The following is a 20,579-nucleotide window of genomic DNA, read 5'->3' as shown; positions in this document are numbered from 1 at the left end:
CAGACTGTACTATATTTTAGCAGCACACAGCGCCCCAGACAGACAACATAGTGGCCCTGACGACTCAGGTTAGAAACAGGTTGCTTGTCCCCAAATCACAGCATCATCCTTTTAGTACACTGTCCGAAATTACACACTGGCAAAGCGCAGGAAACTAACATCAGTTTCAAAAGATCATTCTCCAATCATGGCTGATTTTGTGAGTTTGCTGTGTGAAAACTGGTTGCTGTGTTTTCTATCTTTGCAACAGTGGTATTTTTATTACTCAACTATTAATGCAGAAACCCATTCTGCGGATCTGAGTTCAAATCCGACCATGGCAGATGGTGGTATTTGAATTCAATGAAAATTTGAAATTAAGATTCTAAAGGTGTTCATGAAATCATCATCAATCATCAGAAAAAAACCCATTCATTAATGTCATTCAGGGAAGAAACTGCCCTCCTTATTTAGTCTGGCTACATTTGACTCCAGAACAACAACAATGTGGTTTTCTCTTAATTGCCCTCTGGACAATTTGGGATAGGCAATAAATGTTGGCCTAGCCAGTGATGCCCATCTCCTATGAATGAATTTTTTAAAAGTATTTGAAAATTGTTCATCAGCTGTAAAATACTTTGAAAAGAGGGAAGGTGCTAAATAAATGCAAAAGTCTCGCTTGTGGTTATTGTGACATCGTTCTTTTCAGGCAGGTTCTGGGCGCTGCAACTTTGAAACAGTGAGAAGCAAGCCCAGATCTGTGGAATTAAAATCATAATCTGTGGACAGTAAAGAAAAAAAATCACTGTGAAAGTTTGTGTCCTCCCCCCACCCCTACCCCCACCCCCTCAAAATGGCTGCCAGAAGTTGTCACCCTGTTCAGACTCAGAAACTGCTCCTGTCTTTGTTGATGCTGGTCAGAGCCATGCTTTGTGATTCTGTGTGATTCCAACTTACTCTGAGGCTCTGTCAGTGTAAAAGAAGGAAACTCTGAGCTGCACAGTGACTGCCTACATTACTGATACTAGATTAGATTACTTACAGTGTGGAAACAGGCCCTTCAACCCAAACCGACTCTCCAAACAGCAACCCACCCAGACCCATTTCCCTACATCTAACACTATGGGCAATTTAGCATGGCCAATTCACCTAACCTGCACATCTTTGGATTGAAGGAGGAAACCGGAGCAAACCCACACAGACATGGGGAGAATGTGCAAACTCCACACAGACAGTTGCCCGAGGCTGGAATTGAACCCAGGTCTCTGGCGCTGTGAGGCAGTAGTGCTAACCACTGTGCCACCGTGCCACCCAGAATGGAACCACTAGGGAGTGACTGGACAGTTCACTTTAAGAGACAAAATGACATGACAGAGGCTGGTGTTGGTAGAAGGGAATCAAAGTTGGGGCAGAAAACAGCTTCCTCTTGACCCATTTAGTGAAGAGAAAATTACTTGTTCTAATGATGTGCTATGTTTACATTTAAAACAGCATGGAAATTCTATACTACAAACTTTATTAGCTTGTGGTAAGTCATTGTCAAGAACAGAATTCCTCAAAATAGTGAGACCTGTCTCATGCCTGCAACCAATATTAAATCACAGACAAAACCTCCAGTCAATGCTGACTTGCACAGTCTATTGGGTTTTCCCAATCTTGTATTATAAATGGGACCTATTTAATTCATTAAACAGTGTAGAACTGAACTGAACTGCACACGGCCTGAACCTAAGGCTCGAGACACATCCAACCCTTTTCATGAACATCTATGTGGCAACTTAAATCCAATTACTTTTATGAATAGCCCCACATACTACCCAGCACCTCACCATAACTGACACTTGGTCTGAAGCATAAATCACCTGCTTTACAGCTCATCTAAAATCAATCTCTTTTTCTCTTGCGCTCACACATATGTCTTTATTTCAGCCTCTTGCGGTATCTCAAACATTCCACTGCTTATTAAAAATAAAATCAAACCTACTTTCCATTTATAGGTGCCTACATTGAACAACCTTTCCCAATTTCACAAAGTCAACACTCACAACTTTATTTAAATTTGACATTGCAAGAAAAAGGCTTTGGTGTTTCCTTTAATACCTTCTTTCAGAATGTAACTGCGTACCCGGGGGAGACATATTAATTTGTACATTTGGAATCATGGAGGCCCAAATGCAGAGAGTGCCATTGTTCACTAACCCGGGATTTCACTGTCAGACTTAACCACCAGTCTTGGTTGTCCTGAGAAAAGCTGAAAATGTGTTGCTGGTTAAAGCACAGCAGGTCAGGCAGCATCCAAGGAACAGGAAATTCGACGTTTCGGGCCAGAGCCCTTCATCAGGAATGAGGAGAGTGTGCCAGGCAGGCTAAGATAAAAGGTAGGGAGGAGGGACTTGGGGGAGGGGCGATGGAGATGTGATAGGTGGAAGGAGGTCAAGGTGAAGGTGATAGGCTGGAGTGGGGTGGGGGCGGAGAGGTCAGGAAGAAGATTGCAGGTTAGGAGGGCGGTGCTGAGTTCGAGTGCAGGTTATCTTAGCCTGCCTGATCCCTACCTTTTATCTTAGCCTGCCTGGCCTCCTCCCTACCTTTTATCTTAGCCTGCCTGGCACACTCTCCTCATTCCTGATGAAGGGCTCTGGCCCGAAACGTCGAATTTCCTGTTCCTTGGATGCTGCCTGACCTGCTGTGCTTTAACCAGCAACACATTTTCAGCTCTGATCTCCAGACCTCACTTTTTACTGTCCTGAGAAAATGTTTGTGAGCATTTGATATCCTCTCCAAACCAGGAGATACAAGTCATCATTTTCAATATATAATGGCTGCCTGTCTAAACTTATAAATTGGACATTTTAACAAGTGCCAGATACTCTCAAAATGCATATTCTTCCGAAGCAGTGATTTTTCCCTTCCCCTATGATTTTTACTGTGTGCACAATACTATGCCCATTGGCTGGCAGATTGGGTATAAGATTAAGAAGAGTTCAAGGGTAAAAAAGGTTAAGAAAACAGGGGAGGGGATGAGAGGCAGATGGTGGAGAGGTGGATAGAGAGAAAGAAGGATGGAGGATAGAGACACAGAACCGAAACAGAGAGAGAACTAGAAGAGAGAGAGAGGTTGGAGAGAATGAGAAAATGTGAAATGGAGACAGGAGGGAGAGGCTTGGGGAGAGAGGAGAGAGTCTGGGTAGAGCATGCCTGCTTACTTCCAAAGAGACCTATTATGTTTTTCCTATGTATTACATTATACAATCCATTCCAATACAAATCTATTAATCTAAATACAATTTAGTTACCCTAACATGTGCAATGAAGCATGATGCTGTGCACTGGAAACTGTCAGACCACCCAGCTGATGTGCCCTCTGGTGTGTCAAGACAGGATGAGAAAATTGTGTAGACAGGGTCCTAATTGAACTGTTTATACCAGATTGATTCAAATCAATTTGCTTCTGCATTTGCTTTTGACCAGCATCAGGAAGTGAGCAGTTTTGCTCCAATCAAATGTTGCCGCAAATTGACTTGCATCCTTTTTATTGTACATTTGATTCAAAACAGCTGCACTTCGGAAAACCATAGACAGGTCTTTAAAATCCTGAAACTGTGTGGTTCTCAACTGATGTGAAATAAATCCATCACAAGCAATTTGACGCTGGGATGGGAAGCTGTGCTTATAAAACAGCCCAGGAGTTGTACACCTCAAAGAAACAGGAGGAAGTGAGGACTGCAGATGCTGGAGATTAGAGTCAAGAGTGTAGTGTTGGAAAAGCACAGCAGGTCTGGCAGCATCCAAAGAGCGGAAGAGTGGACGTTTCAGGCAAAAACCCTTTGTCAGGAATCACCACAGCCGTTTCCATGTGGACTCTCTCAGTGCCTCCCAGTTTCTGCCAATGTCAGAACAACTTATGGTCATTGATCATGATATTGTATCCTTGAGAGGATATCAAATGCTCACAAGCGTTTTCCCAGGAAAACCAAGACTAGCAGGGTTAAATCAGACAGTGAAATCCCGAGTTAGTGAGCAATGGCACTGACTCCATTTGCCTGAAATGTCGATTCTCCTGCTCGTCAGATGCTGCCTGACCTGCCGTGTTTTTCCAGCACTACACTCTTGACTCTATCTCAAAGAAATAGCAGTTGTACTGGAATTTAGCTTCTTTCAGCAAACCCCTGGACCAAATTAGCAACCAACTAAATATCTTAACATCTTATCTTATTATGTGCAAGGTAGAACATTAAAAATCGAAAGGCAAGGAAGGAACAAGGGACAGTGATTCACTGGATGGGTCTTTCAAAGAGCCAGCATGGTTGTGATGGGCCAAACAGCCGCCCATTGCATTGTATCACCCTCAGACTCTGTGAAATTGTGGGGTGGCCCTTTTCCATGTAGGCAATAATGGGTATTCTGCTTAAAATGACTGAAATAAGATTCTTCAAAGGGTATCGAAAAGTGTGGCGCTGGAAAGGCACAGTAGGTCAGGCAGCATCTGAGGAGCAGGAGAGTTGGTGTTTCGGGCATAAGCTTTTCATCTCTTCAAAACGTGTGCTGAGTGATGATTTATGGATTTGTGGCTGTTTCCATCACACAGTAAAATGTCCCCACTCATGTCAGTCTTTCCAACCTGGGAAGACACAGCATGAGACCCTTCCTTCCCTCGGAAAATGGATGAAGGAAACAACATAATGATCAATGACCATAAGTTGTTCTCACATTGGCAGAAACTGGGTGGCACTGGGAGAGTCCACATGGAAACGGCTGTGGTGAGATTTTAATCTGAAAAGGGAAAATAGTTTGCAAAGAGAAACAGACACTTTTTTTTAAAGATTTTAAATCAGGTTGAATTGTATTAAATATTCTCATCAGCTTCTGCATCATTTTTCAGAACTGAAAAGAGTTATAGATTCTTGAGCTCTGTCATGAGACACTCCATTCTCCTTTTCTTCTGACCGGAAACTGTAGTGAACTCAATGTCCACTCAAATTCCTCAGCCCAACCCCAACCCAACCTTATTGTTAATCTACCCTTATTGACCACCTCCTCTTCCAGTTAGTCAGGGACCACTCTATAAATGCCCCATGGCCGTGTGAATTTGTCCAGTGCATGGAGATGACGTGCACAGGTTGGGATGCAATGAATTGGTTGTCATCAGTTCCCTTGAGATGGATATACAGATTGCAATGGAGCACCATGTGACTTGTTTTGATACAAAGTCTGAGTCATCGACAACACTCAGGGGCCAAGGAACTAAATCTCAGCGCAAATCAAATGTGGACACCTTCTGGTGAGGCTGAACCTTACATGAGTATATAAACAGATGGGTAGCCCTGTAGGTTAGGGTACCATGCTATCAATGCCACACAACCCCTTCTTCGCCAATCTGACAACCAACACAAATTACAATTTTGCTTTAGGCAGGCAAAGCATTGGGTGAGCCACTTCTGGTCTCATTCCCATCATCACTTGGATCTGAGTTGATGGAGAAAGGGACCCAAACTGAGCAACCAAGCTGGTGGGTTTCCCTGCACAGGTTGGTGCTGGGCACTAGGGGTCCCAATTATTTAATCTGGCCCCATTGGTCCATCAGTGGGCAAAAATATAGGACTCACCCCCAAACCCTTCCCCATGCAACCCCCCTCCCCATCTCCTTGAGGCTTGCAACATTTTAATCAATCGCAGTTTACCTCATGAATAAAAACCGAAAGAACTGTGGATGCTGGAAATTATAAGCAAAAACAGAAATTGCTGGAAAAACTCAGCAGGTCTGGTAGCATCTATGGAGAGAAATCAGAGTTAATGCTTCTGGTCCAATAACTCTTCCTCAGAATGCAGTTCATCTCCTCCTTGCTTGAGTATGGTATCACTAGAGGCAGCCACCTGAATGACCAGCAGTTCTTTGAGGTGAGATTGGCTATTCCTGAAGGGGAGAGGTAGCCATCTGAAAGGCAGCCAATAGTGTCCTCAGCAGACTTCCATAATCCCCCCACCCCACCCAAACTATTCGGGTGGGTTGCCGTAGATAGTAGCCAGCATTATGTTAAGGTGACATTTTGAACAAGAGGCAGCTATTCAAAGGAAGAACCTACATACTGTATGTGTTAAGCCTTTCATTACCTTAGAATGTACCAAGGTACTTCAGAACTGTTATAATGGAGGAACCATAGCAGCCTGATTGTACACAGTAAGTTCCCACAAAACAAAATATGATAATGACCGGATAACGATTTTAGTAACATCAAAAAAAAAGATATTGGCTAGGACACCAAGAGTAACTCTCCTGCTCTTCTTCTAGATTGTCATGGGAGCTTTTGAATCCACCTAATGCCCAATCCCAAAGACTGTCACTTCAACACTGCAGTACTGTCTCAGGGCACACTAGAGAACCATCCTCAGGCCTTGTCAAGCTTTGTACTCAAACTGCTGGAGTGGTACTTGAACCAATAAGCTTCTGAGTCGAGTGAGGGATCTTCCCACTGAACCACAGGTAACACTTAATCACAAGTCAATCCAATCCAAAACCCATTTTATAGTAATACGTTCACATTGATGTCAGCAAACTACTATAGGACAAATATAACTGTTGCAGCTCTTGCTAATTGTGATGCTTACCTCAAGTACAGGCTTGGCATTGTGGCAGATAGACAGGACATGGGAAACTCCATTCTTTACAAGGTTATCTTTGTCCTGGGAGTCTGTGGGTGACAGCAAATACAAAAACCACATTCATAATGATTAAACACCCACATAAGCACAACACTGTGCAAAGAATAAGAGTGAGTTGCAATTTTGCGAATCAAATTCTACAATGTGGGATGTGGGTAGCATTATAATTAGTGAAAGCATCCATCAATTTGGAGACATTCTACGAAAATTAAGTGTTAACTCATTTCACAGTTTGCAGTAAAGAGAATAAGCCAAGATCAAAATAGGCAATAAAACAGAAACACAAACACTGGAAATCTCAAAAATAGAACTGAAAACTGGAAATACACAATGAATTGATGACCTTTGAAGGTATGTGTTTTGGGTGGGACCCTTTGTCAAAATGAAACATCCCACCTAATCTGTGTCAGAAGACAATGGGGCTGCAGACAGATCTTCCTGTTGATCCTTGTATGTTAGTAAAATGCACCAAAAATAAATCACAACGAGAAGGGATTCCTATTCTCTTGAGCGTTTGAACAGAAGGCAACAACATTGCTTGTTCCAGGAGTCTCCTGAGCTAATTGTTTACATGGTCCCATTTCATTAATAAATGAAGACAATTGCATAATGAAAACAGCAAGAAATAACCAGAGCCCAGGAGAACAGTGTGACCCTTAACTCTAGACGCTGTGCAATGCATCTAAAATTCTGTGGCTGTCTTTTTCAAAGCAGACGTGAAAGAAATTGTTTCCTTTTCCACTACTTCTCTCTGCTTCTCTCCTGAAGCCACTAACGTTTGACTGGGGATCAGTTCTGAGGGTATGAATCACTCTCTCCCAATATTTAATGAGGAGCTAACAACCATGGGGGCCAACTCAGTGGATCCAAAACCTGACAATCTAGGGGCATTGGCCCTCTTCAACAGCCATCAGAGGGTGGTCAGGAGCAAGACTTCAGGCTGATGTTGTTTTCCTCCTATAAGACTATGAGGAATAGAAGTAGGCTATTCAGCCCATCAAGTTTACCTCACCATTCAATTGGATCATGGGTAATTTGATAATCCTCCACTCCACTTTCCGGCCTTTTCCCCATAACCCTTGATTTCCTTATTGATTAAAAATCTATCCCATAGTACGTGGCGGTCCTTTTTGAACTGTTCAGACACAGACTTGTGAGCTATATTGGTCAGGGCCTTTGTGTAGCCATGAGAGGTGTCTGGCAGGCCGGGGGCCCCTGGGAGGAAGAATTCCAAACAATTACGGCTTTGCCAAATGATGTTCCTAGTAATGGGGAGCTTTGGTGGGATTATGCTGAGTGTTGTAACTTAACACACTTTAATTTACCTTGGTTCAATTCGCTTTCATTTAGTTGCTTTTTGACTTAGTCATTTATTGAAATGTAGTTTGTGTAGGTTTATATTTCTCTTTATTCTTTTCTTTCTTCTAAATTGTTTGGGGAGTAGACTAGTAGTTTGGTTACTGTTATTGTTGTTATATTATAAGATTTTTTCGCTTTTTTGTAGTAATTATGTAATTTTGTAAAAAAAATTCAAAATCTTTTTCTCAATAAAAATATTTATTAAAAAAACTATCCCAATCTTGAAATTATTTAAGCACTCAACCTTCTATATAAAGAATTCCACACATTTTCTCCTGGAGGGTAGTGAACATATCTCTCTCCACCTCCGTCTCAAATGGGCCACTCCTTACTTTGAGATTATGCCCTCTGGTCCTAGACGCTCCCACAGAAAAGTAACCTTGTTGCATCTGCCCTGGTCAGGTCCCATAAGATTGAAATGTCTAAGTTCATTTCAATGAGGTCTCCTCCCATTCTTTGAAGCTCCATTGATTACAGAATGAATGAAAATCCTTCCGTACCTAGGATCAGACTCACGAAACTTCTCTGGGCTGTCTCCAATACCAAGACATCTTTGCTTAGATAAGGGGACTAAACCTTTTCAAAGTATTCCAGCTGCAGTCTGACCAATGTCTCTTGCTTAGCTCAGGTGTTCTGTGGCTTACAACAAAATCCAAACAATTGTAAGCAACTCTTTCTCATTCAGCACTTTGGGAAAAGAAATGTTGCAATATCCCAAAATATAGGTTGATAATTCCTTGAGTGTAGAGAATTAAGTGCTGATCCTATTGAAATAGTTAGAACGATTAAGGGATTAAATGGTGTAGAGATAGAGAAAGAAATGCTATTGTTATTATTATTTAAACAATTACATTATTATTTAAGTGATTTACGCTGAAAATAAAATGTAACAGTGGTGTGTATACTCCCTGCATTACATTTCCATTACTGAGTGTGTTTTTAATATTGATCAATGGGAGTATTTGATCAACCTGCACACTCCTGGTCCTATATGTACCAGTTAATAAAAAGTTTGCTATATTTATTATAGTGGGGAAATCCATGTGAGCAGATATTCTCTTAACATTAGAGTTAGCCCATTAAAGGGTGATATCAGGAAACGGTTATTCTCATGGAGGGTAATGAAAATCTAAAACTCGACAAGCTGTGAGGCTGAGGGTCAAATGGAAATTTCAAAACTGAGTTTGATAGATTTTTGTCAGGTTATGATATGAAAGGATTTTGAAGGCAGGTAAATGGGACAAATGAACCCCAAGCTAACTGAATGACAGAACAGACTTGCAGCGCTGAATGGCCCACTGTACTTTAGGGAGTGACAGCGGATAGAAAGTTGACAAAGTAATGTGGAGTCAAATAGGGTTGAGCTCTGATTAACATCCTGTTGTTTAAAGCTGACAGTTGCACAATAACACTAAATATACACACAGGAAGTACTGAAAACCTCACAGGACAAGTGGTGAGCTTTCAAAGTGAAATATAGCTAAACGGGGAGCCTCCACCATCTGTCTACATGAATTTCTCCTCAACGTAATTACCACTTGCATTTAGCATTTTATTCTGAGATCTCCCACTAGAGGAAGTAAATGCAGTAAACATTATTTATCAATGAAATGTGGAAAGTGACAAAGATTGATCTAAAACTAGATGAGGCAACCAAATACCTTATTTTTGTATAAAATGAGGAAATCAATTGTTCACTGTGAGCCTGGTACAAGATTAAAGTGGGGTATCAGAGAATAATGGTGATGTTCCTGTACTACCACCCTGGGGACATGAATTCAAATCCCACTATGGTAATTGAGGAATTTAATTCAACAAATCTTGCATTAAGAAACTAAAGCATTAGACATGGATATGCCTTTAAGTACAGCACAAATAACCAAATGCACATTAAATGGTAACCATGAGTTAACTCATTTCGTGAAAATGTAGTTCACTAATGTTTGTTTACAGAGAGAAATCTGCCATCCTTTCCCAGTCTGACCTACACATGACTCAAGACCCATAGGTCGACTCTTAACTGCCCTTTGCAAAAGCCAGCAAGCCATTCAATGGATATACTAATGGGCAGTAAATCATGGTCTCACCAACATCCCAAGAATCAACAAATTTTTTAAAAAACACCCATCTGTTTTATGGAGCTGCAACAGATGGTGCTACTCTGAGTTAGGGACAGCAGAGAGAGGTTAGTGTAGATCTTCACATATTATTTCTTGAATCATATACAGAATACAGCACAGAATTTTTTTTTAATCATTCACAAGAAGACAGCATCGCTAGCCAGGCCAGTATTCAATTGCCCATCCCTAATTGGCCAGAGGATAGTTGAGAGTCAGCCACATTGCTGTCAGACTACAGGCACATGTCAGCCAGAGCAGGTAAATATGGCAGTTCCCTTTCCTATAGTTGTTAGGGAACCAGATGGGTTTTCTTCCAACAATCATCAATGGCTTCATAGTCACCATTAGGCTCTTAATTCCAGATTTTTATAGATTTCAGATTACACCAATTAGCACAAACCCAAGACCACAGAGTCTCTGGATCAATAGTCTAGTGATAATACCACTGGGTGACTGACTTCACAACATGAGGCTGTTTGGTCCATGGTAAAAGTGCTGGCACTTGAAAGTACCTATCCAATCGATCTCACTCCCCCATTCAGTCCTCATTGTCCTATAAAACACACCCCTTCAGGCACTTATCTGATAGCTTTGTGAAAGTTATCACTGACTACAATTTCAATTATGCTTTCTCGGCTATGTGTAAGATCAGAAAAACCTGATGCTTAAAAAATCATGCCTTCAAGTTATGTCTGTTATTTTTAACTTCTCTTTGAGGGTCCCACCTCAGCAGATTCACTATTCCAATATGTGGCATATGCTTCTCTCTTCAAATCATCCCAGTACCCTCTAACATCCATCGCTGTCTGCAATATTCTGATAGACTCCCGACTGTGACAGTAACCAGAGTCTAGATTACAGAGGTACTGGAAAAACACAGCAGGCCAGGCAGCATCCAAGGAGCAGGAAAATCGATGGTACAGGCAAAAGCCCTTCATCAGTATGGAGCATTTCAAATTGTCACAAACAAAATTGCCTTTAGTCATAGAATAGTACAGGTGTACAGTTCCTCAGTCCAACTTGTCCATATCAACCAAATTATCCTAAATTAAACTAGTTCCATTTGCCAGCACTTGGCCCATATCCCTGTAAACCCTTCCTATTCATATACCCATACAAATGCACTTAAATGTTGTAATTGTACAAGCCTCCACCACTTCCTCTGGCAGCTCACTTCATACACCAACCTCTGCTTGAAAAGAATTGCTCCTTAGTTCCTTTCAAATCTTTCCCCTCTCACTCTAAATCTATGCCTTCTACTTTTAGACTCGACCTACCACTGGGGAAAAAGGCCTTAGCGATTCACCTTATCCAAGATCCTCATGATATTATAAACCTCTATAAGGTCACCCACTCAGCCTCCGTATCTCCAGCCTGTTCAGCCTCTCCCTATAGCTCAGACCTTCCAGTCCCGGCAACATCCTCATAAATCTTTTCTTTCAAGTTTAACAATAGCTGGGAGACCAGATTTAAATGCAGTATTCCAAAAGGCTATCATAGTCAATTTCATCTTGATGGTTTAGCTCAAGTACCCACTAAAAGAGAGGTCTGACAGGAATTATAGCATTTACTGCTGATTGATGGGCTTGTCAAATGTATACCTCTTCAAGTAAGGTCATCCCACAACAACCTTGTTCTGCTTTTAAATTAACTTCATTTCATTCTGAATTCATCTGCCTGCAAAATTTGGGGGGTTGTTTTTGTGGCAATATAAACATTTTAAAATTCTCCAGCTCTTCAGTCATATATGGTTGGCTGAAAACACAAAACCTCCTCTCTCTGTTTCTATAGCATTTCTCTGAAATGGAGACTGGGTGCATGCCATAACAGAACAATTAAGTTATACATATCTTTTTAGCTGTCCAGTCTTCAGCAGCCCAATAACAATTAAGCATTGAAAAATACTTGAAAGATGTGTACATTGCTACTACATGCATTTTATTACATAGAATGTAAAGCACAATTTATATCTGGTGTTTATGCTCCTTCTGCTCTACTGCATATTTTTATTCATTCATGAGACATGGGATTCTCTGACTGGCCAGCATTTATTGCCCATCCCTAGTTGCCCTGGAGAAGGTAATGGTGAGCAGCCTTCTCGAATGGCTGCAGTCCATGTGCTGTAGATAGACCCACAATATTATTAAGGAGGAAATTCTAGGATTATGATCCAATGACACTAAAGGAATACATCTTCAAGTCAGGATGGTGAATGGCTATGAGAGGAACTTGCAGTTTTTTTCCCCATGTACCTGTTCCCCTTGTCCTTCTAGGTGGAAGTGGTCGTGGGTTCGGAAAGTACTTGATGAATTTGTGCAGTGCATCTTGTAGATAGTACACAATGCTATGGAATGTCGGTGGTGGAGGGAGTGAATATTTGTAGATGTCATGCTGATCCAGCACGCTGCTTTGCTCTGAACAATGTAAAGCTTCTTGGCTGTTGTTGAAGCTGCACCCATGTAGGCAGTGGAGAGTATTGCATCGGACTCCTGACGTATGCTTTGCAGGTGACGCACAAGGTTTGCGAATTCAGGAGGTGAGTTATTTGCTGCAAGATTCTTAGCCTCTGACCTGCTCTTATAGCCACTGTATTCATGGAACAAGTCCAGTTCAGTTTCTGGTCAATGGTAGCTCCAGTATGTTGATAGTGAGAGATTCAGTGATGGTAATGTTGTTGAATGTCAACAGTCAATGATTAGTTTATCTCATATTGAAGATAGTCATTGCCTGGCACTTGTAACCCTTTCAGCATTACCTTCTAATCCTTTCTCCTTGGATACCCATCTTATTTCCTCTTAAATGCTCCTACACTATCTACCTGATCCACTTCATTCACTGTCTATTTTGACAATTTCACCAGTTTTTCAGTAAAGGAGTTCCTCCTGAATTTGTTATTGAATTTATTAGTTTAATCTAACAGTACATCCATTTTAATCTAGCACTTATTTTCACTTATGCCAACAAACGTAAGAAGGAATCACTCTAATACTCAACACACATTCTAAATGGAAATTCAACTTTGAGGTTGAAATTGACATTGACAAAACTCTGAGTTATTATTCCTCCTGGCTGAGGTGTGATTGATCAATACTGTGATGAAGAATCAGAAAGTAGTATTCTTACAGACAGATTATTGGAAAATTAGGTACTTTGCCACAGAAAGTGGTTGAAGCAGAGATAGTTTTAAGGGAAGACTGACTAACTACTTGAAGTGGAGGAAGAATCACGGTGACTGGAAAGGAGCTGGGAGCTGCTATTAGTTTTGGATGGTTCCAACAAAGAGCAGACTCAGACATGATGGGCCGAACGGTCTTGGAGCATCCATGGATCTATTGACTGAAATACTATTAACTTGTAAAAAAAAATGCACTGGCCATTGTATTTTATAGCAGTTGGTAGCTCTGTTCTAATGATGGGCAAAAGAACTTTTTTTTTAGATTAGATTAGGGAGGTGATGACCGAGTGGTATTGTCACTTGGCTGTTAACCCAGAGACCCAGGTAATGTTCTGGGGACCCAGATTCGAATCCTGCCAAGGCAGATGGTGGAATTTGAAAAAGTGGGCGGCACGGTGGCCAGAGACCCGGGTTCAATTCCCACCTCAGGCGACTGAGTGTGTGGAGTTTGCACATTCTCTCCATGTCTGCGTGGGTTTCCTCTGGGTGCTCCAGTTTCCTCCCACAGTCCAAAAATGTACAGGTTAGGTGAATTGGCCACACTAAATTGCCCGTAGTGTTAGGTGAAGGGATAAATGTAGGGGAATGGGACTGGGTGGGTGCGCTTCAGCGGGTCGGTGTGGACTTGTTGGGCTGAAGGGCCTGTTTCCACGCTGTAAGTAATCTAATCTTAAAGAACCAATAATGCAGTTTAAATCCATGGTAACCATGATAACAAGTTAAGAAATGATAGCCACACTTACCTCTAATATTTCCAAGATAGAGACCATCTAAAACCTAGTAAGAGAAGAAGATTTCTTTATTAAATCAAGAATGCATAGTTGCACAACTTACAGTGAGTTCAGTGATACAAGTAAGTTAATTTCTAAGCAAGCTCAGCTCTGCACTGCACACCAAACACATCCATCAGAAATAAGACTGATATGCATTGTAGTGTGGTTTTCAGCCTGACAAACAGAAACGTGGCACTAGCTTTGATTAACCAGTCTGCACTTTGTTAATGAATCCCAGCAGAGACAATGTTCCAGGGTAAATGTCGGTTAGTGTTGCATGTTTTGCACTTCTGATGCACTTTATGCCACTCTCTGTATGATCGTGTAGTTTGTGCTGTTCATGTAGCACTTTTTGTCCTGGAGGAATGCTGTCTCACTTTTACGTATCGGTTGTATATGAAAAATAAAGCTCCTCTTGATTCTTGGCTTGACTCTTGGTGGCAAGAGGAATAAAGGAACAGCTCGCAGTGTCTATTCTCACTTGCCAGAGGGCAACTTCCACAAAAGATGGATCTACATACGGATCAGGTGAATGAAACATCAAGTTCAGCAATGATTACCTATGTGAATGAACAGACTGATAATGTCAGTGCCCAGGTTCAAATCCCAGGAATGATCATTTACTTAAGGCACCAACTGGGTACTGGCAGCTCAAGATGATGGTGTGTTTAAGAGAAGAGCAGAACTTCGTCAAAGTGAACATATCTGACAGAGAAGTGGGAGTGAATTAAACACTCAAATAAAGGTAAGATACTGTGGATACTGGAAATCTGAAATGAACACAGAGAATGCTGGAGAAACTCAGCAGGTCTGGCGGCATCTCTGGAGAGAGAGAAACGGAATTATCGTTTCAAGTCAGCAATGACTTCTTCAGAACTTCCGGACTTGAAACATTTCTCTCTCCACATGATCTGGAGATGCCAGGTGTTGGACTAGGGTGTACAAAGTTAAAAATCACACGACAAAAAGTTATAGTCCAACAGGATAATTTGGAAGCACTAGCTTTTGGAGCACTGCTCTTTCATCTCTCCACAGATGCTGCCAGACCTGCTGAATTTCTCCAGCAATTTTATGTGTTTGCTTGTGAAAGTCTCTTGAAATTCGTTACTCAATTCAGCAATCACATTTCTTTGATGATGGAAAGCTCAAGGTTTGTATACAGAACATAATCAACAAAGATTGAGGAAGTGTAAGTGAGAAAGCAAAGATTGTGCTCAGGTTAGAAGATTCAATTTCAGTTTTAAAATTTGGTGATTAGTGGCAGAACTGTTGGGAGTGAGCAACGTAGTGTGTTTTGAAGCTCTATGATAGCTACCACTATGCACAAGATACCGACTACTCAAGACAGGATCAGAAACATTATAATGTGGAGTCTATGTTCAACGATGATTCTGTACAAAGGCACATCTCCTCACTGCACAGTACGTTCTTTTAGACCACTACCATATAAAAGACACATACCTTACATCTGCTCTACGTTAGAAACATAGACATAACTCTTTAAGGAATACTACATCAAAGCTGGGACTAAGGTGTTTTACACAAGTGATCCAAACAGTCCTTGCCATAGGAGGTGAAGCGTGAAACAAGGAATATTGGTAACTTCAGAGAAAACAGCCCTTAGAAACAAACTTTCTAAGTCATGATTTCTAGTTGGTTGACTTAAAATTTTGCCCTACGCCTATCCTAATCAATGGCTGCCTGCTGCTGACAATTCACAGCCACACAAACACTGAGCAATGACTTGACGTGGATTTGAAGATATTTCACATGCAGCTCGTATACCTCAACAGCTGCTCACATCTATGGCTTTTGTCAAATCTCATAGATTCAGCTCTTTTGTGAATGGCTTGACATGGATAAGAAACAGGTACAGCTGACTGAACTAATCCTTCACACATTAAATGTCTTCTGTACCTTTCAGGACTGAATGTCCTGATCCATCATAAAACACATGCAAAGGTAACTGCTTTAGCTTAAATACAGAAGTGGCACAGAGATTAGTTTTAGCATCAGCACCTACATGCAATGTACTCACTCCTCTGTGTGTCACACACTGAGCGAGTCTCAGAGTATCCTCAACTGCAGGACACCACCATGGAGACAAGGGAATGGATTTTCAATCTGAGGTCAGGAACCCAACACCTGGAACACCTTTAAGTCCCAGCCCCACAACAAATCTGCAAACTTGCAGAACTCCCAGTTGAGCCAGAGGCCAACTCAGCACTGATTTGTGGTGCTGGGCAGTGTCTGGGAATAGGAACTGACTCTCAAAGCAATGCTAAATGGCAAACAGCAGGCATTACTCAGCTTGCCATCACCTTGCTGAATGGAGCAGACATGATGGCATACATCAAGCAGCACCACAGTGCAATAAATGGAAAAAGAGGCAATCCATTCAAATGATGACCATTTTGTGCCATTAACTGACCTCCTAGGTTTGAATAACACTTTTTGCTTTCAATACTTTAAGTCAGCAGCAACAATGGCTCCCTGCTGTGTTCCTGACAAGTACTAAGGAACCCCAGCTTGTTTACTCTTCCTGTTTGCTGGTTTTTTTGATCACCACAGTTTCAAATCAGAAACAAATGGTACAATTAACAGGGCCAGCAGCAAGCACATGAAACACATACAATTCCATGACCGTGGTAGGTTGCTGTTGGAAGGTCCCACCATCAATCTGGGTTTGTAGGGACCTTTCAATGCTCTGAAAGCAGCAGAGCTCTGCAGGACCACAACTGAGAACTCCTGGGGAAAACATGAGGATGACTGCAAGGTTCATTGTCTGTGGTCGCAAATCAATTAGATGGCTAGACAATGGAAATCCTTCCAGTTGACACCGTCTTGAGGGAGAAAATTCTATATGTCTGCAATCCTCTTGAGGGAGAAAATAAATGCTTTCTGATTTATCTCCCAACTCATCTAGCTCAGATTTTATGTTCTTTGTTCTTAATTCACTCATTAGGGTAAATAGTTTATCTGTATCCAACCTTTGAACTCTTATGACACTTTAAATATCTCAATTACCTCCACCCTCAATCTTCTAAACTCCAGGCAATACAAGTGAAGTTTATGAAATTTGCCCTTATAATTTAACTGCTATGATGGTCCTGTATTTTCAACTCACACATTACACCTAAAAATCATAACGTTTGTTCTGATCTTCCTGAACTAAGTCCTATTATGGCCTCAGGTCCTATAAGTATCGTATTGTTCTGTTACATAAGTACACTGATACCAAACTAAAATGTTGATAATGTTATCAAGGAGAATTCAGAATTTCTTGTATAATCAGCAGCCAGTGATTTGCACAGCAAATGTATGTCCTTAACGTAAGTGTAAAATACATTATTCAGTTGTGTTCTTCCAGAGAGAGAAAAAATAAATTCTCCCAAGATTGTGGCAAAAAAAAAGGGTGGCATGTTAGCTCAGTGGTTAGTATTGTTGCCTCATAACACCAGGAACCTGGGTTTGACTCCATGCATGGGTAACTCTGTGTGGAATTTGCACATGTTCTCTGTGTCTGCGTGGGTTTCCTCTGGGTGCTCCAGTTTCCTTCCACAGTCCAAAGATGCGCAGGTTAGGTGGATTGGCTTTGCTAAATTGCCCATATTGTCCAAAGATGTGCAGGCTAGCTGGAGTAGACATGGAAAATGCTGGGTTATAGGATACAGGGGTGGGTCAGTGCAGGATCCTTTTGTGGACGGTCGGTGTGGACTCAATGGACCAAATGACCTGCTTCCACACTGTACAGACTTTATGATGTCAATGATTATTTACTGATGTTGCTCGTGGTTCCCAGGGAGTTCTAGTGGAGACTTGAATACCACCTACTCCAGGGAATGGCTGTGAAGCCCTTTGCCCTGGTAACGGGTGATCCTCATCTGTAATGATACTGTCAAATTCTTTGGAACGATGGCAGAAAACACCAGCCATCCCTTTGAATCACCTGTGAATTCCAGACCACAAAATGCCTCTCTTAACTTTGAGGTTACTTTATGACAACTGTGGGCATATCATTGAAATTCCAATCATCACCTTGGACTCTTTCACCATGGAGATGGACATACTATTGCCTCTCAATGAGCCAAAACCTAACTCATCAGCATTCCTCCTCTAATCTAAGCAAAATCTTCAAATATTCAGACTGACGCTGTCCCATTAATAAATCAAACTGTCTTGTGACTGAGCATTCCATCTGCCTGACAGCATCTTGATTTTGACTCAAACACGACTGTATTAACCGTGCCCTACATTTAATTAACCTTCATTAATAACTCCCATCATCAGAATCAAGACCCTTCCCACTCAGTGATCGGTCACCCCAATCCCAGCTCCTGACCTCCTTCACAGCCCAGTTCCATTCCTCCATGCCCTGAGCCGACCTGCTGTTCTTCCCAAACCTTACTGGTTTTGCCCATGGCCCTAACTGAACCCTCCTCATTCCTGATTTGCTCTTGACTGTCCTGACCCCCTCATTCAATTTGTCATTCTCCAGGTCCCCTCCCTTGGTGCTGCTGAAATTAACAATTTCAACCATTCACCTCAGGCACAATGCCAATTAGTGCCCACCATTTTTAATCATGCCATCATCCCAATGAGTTTGTCAGCTTCAGCACAGTTATGAGTGTCATGTGGTTCCTGTGTGATACTGACTTAATCTGAAAGGTTTGTAAAGTTTTAAGATAATGAACATTCGCATTATGCAAACATATTACAGGTCAGCATCTGCAGTAGTACAGCATGAACCCTGATCTGTCATGTGGCACCATTAAGTTTACTTTTCATACCAGCATATTCAAATTCCACCTCCCACACAATTACTTCACCTCACTCGCCATGTATCCCATCTCATTAAATTCAGCCCTATGAGTGAACTTTGTCAGCATTAAATATTTGCAGTAATCCTGGCTTCATGTATCAACTTTCCTCTTCCATAGGGCCAGATGTGAAGTCCTGCATTTAGCTAACCAGAAGTAACATCGTCCAATCTTGCTATGTCTCCCAGTTGAAAACTAGAGTTGATGCTCACAGTCTATTCCTAGATTGATACTCGGGCTTCTCTTCATTTGCCACGAAGTTATAGCTCTGAGGAAGAAAAAAAGAGGGCCAAGGAATCCATAAAAATGCTCTTTTGGTCTTAGAAAAATAATGGATGAGGTTGTGACTGAATGTAAGGTGTAGAGTGAGTAAAGGTGTAGAGTAAGTATGTTTTGTGTCTATGTATGTTACCTTGGCAGTGAGCAAACAGAGTGTGTCAAAGAGTAAACGCTGAGTATGCACGTGTCAGTGTGAACAAACATTTCTGGATTGGGATGAATGCTCACTCAATACATGAGTACATTGGCGATTCATCATTTTCAATCAATCAATGTAGCAGATTCATTAAGGACCAACTCCAAGTTATGTCATTTCTAAATGCAAAGGAAATTATTTTGTGTTAAAAGATCATTTTGCTTGATTTATTTCAACATGCATTGTGTGCTATCACCTGCAATGTATTAAATATGTCAGATCCAAACACACTTCCTTTTACCTATTCACACATTTCCTAGTAAGGCTGACGTAAATTCAACTGAATCAGATGAATTAATAGGATACCATCAGTCTGTTATCATGTTCGGTCTCCTTTTTTAGGTCCATTTTCTCCTTAAAAATTCTCATATCCACATTTACAATGGAAACTATCTGTTGAAGATGTCATTACAATAATTACAATGCACTGACTGTGGTGGAACTGTAGCCCCTTGATTTGTGTCTGCCAATACTCCATCTTCAAAATACCTTTCGTTTATATCCCTAACTTATCATATGTTCCTCCATTTAATATTTAATATAAAATAAGAATATTAACTTTAAATTCTATTTGTACATCCTAGTCCATTTAGTCCTTGTCCTCTAATTACAATTGGTGCAACATTAAAAACTGCCACAATAACACAATGCTACAGAAGGTAAATGTCTTCTGTCTAGCATTGAAGGACATAACCCCACAGATCTTTGGACTGAAGATTTTGATTTCAGTTGTCAGCTAAACAAGGAGTAGTTTTATGGTTGTACTGTGTTACACCTGTCCCCCCCCCACCACCCCACCCCCACTACACCTTCATATCAATGCAGTGAGTGACAGGTCGTATTGCACTTCACAGGAATATGCTAGTAACCTAACAGATGTCAAACCCTCACTTTAATATCTGACACCTCACTCCCTCAGCAGCTAGAGTTCATTTTACACCATATATTTACCCACACAGCATGCTAGGTCCTGCAGCAACTTGTAATACATTAGCGTCCAGCATGGTATCTGAAGCTCAGATTGGGAGAGGTTTATAATGATGTTAAAAATGATCCAACCTGAACAGTGTTATCAAATATCAGGCTTTCTCAAATACTTTTTGGGCAAATCTAATTTATGACTGTCCATAAACACGAGTTAATCAAAACCCTGTGCTTGGAGACAGTGAGGTCTGCAGATGCTGGAGCTCTGAGTTGAGTGTGTGTTGCTGGAAAAGCACT

General features: G+C 41.3%; 1 protein-coding gene across 1 annotated transcript in view; it reads right to left on the bottom strand.

The window, feature by feature from the left end:
- Positions 1–20,579, bottom strand: part of dusp22a (dual specificity phosphatase 22a) — a 112,923-nt gene that overhangs the window by 81,626 nt on the left and 10,718 nt on the right. Inside the window, exons 2-3 of the mRNA XM_060837972.1 lie at positions 14,034–14,067; positions 6,583–6,665 (exon numbers count right to left, since the gene is read on the bottom strand). Of these exons, the coding sequence (XP_060693955.1) occupies positions 6,583–6,665; positions 14,034–14,067 (117 nt within the window). The remainder of the gene's footprint in view (positions 1–6,582; positions 6,666–14,033; positions 14,068–20,579) is intronic.

Source organism: Hemiscyllium ocellatum, chromosome 17, assembly GCF_020745735.1.
Source record: "Hemiscyllium ocellatum isolate sHemOce1 chromosome 17, sHemOce1.pat.X.cur, whole genome shotgun sequence".
NCBI lineage: Eukaryota > Metazoa > Chordata > Chondrichthyes > Orectolobiformes > Hemiscylliidae > Hemiscyllium > Hemiscyllium ocellatum.
This window is presented reverse-complemented; position numbering and strand designations above follow the sequence as displayed.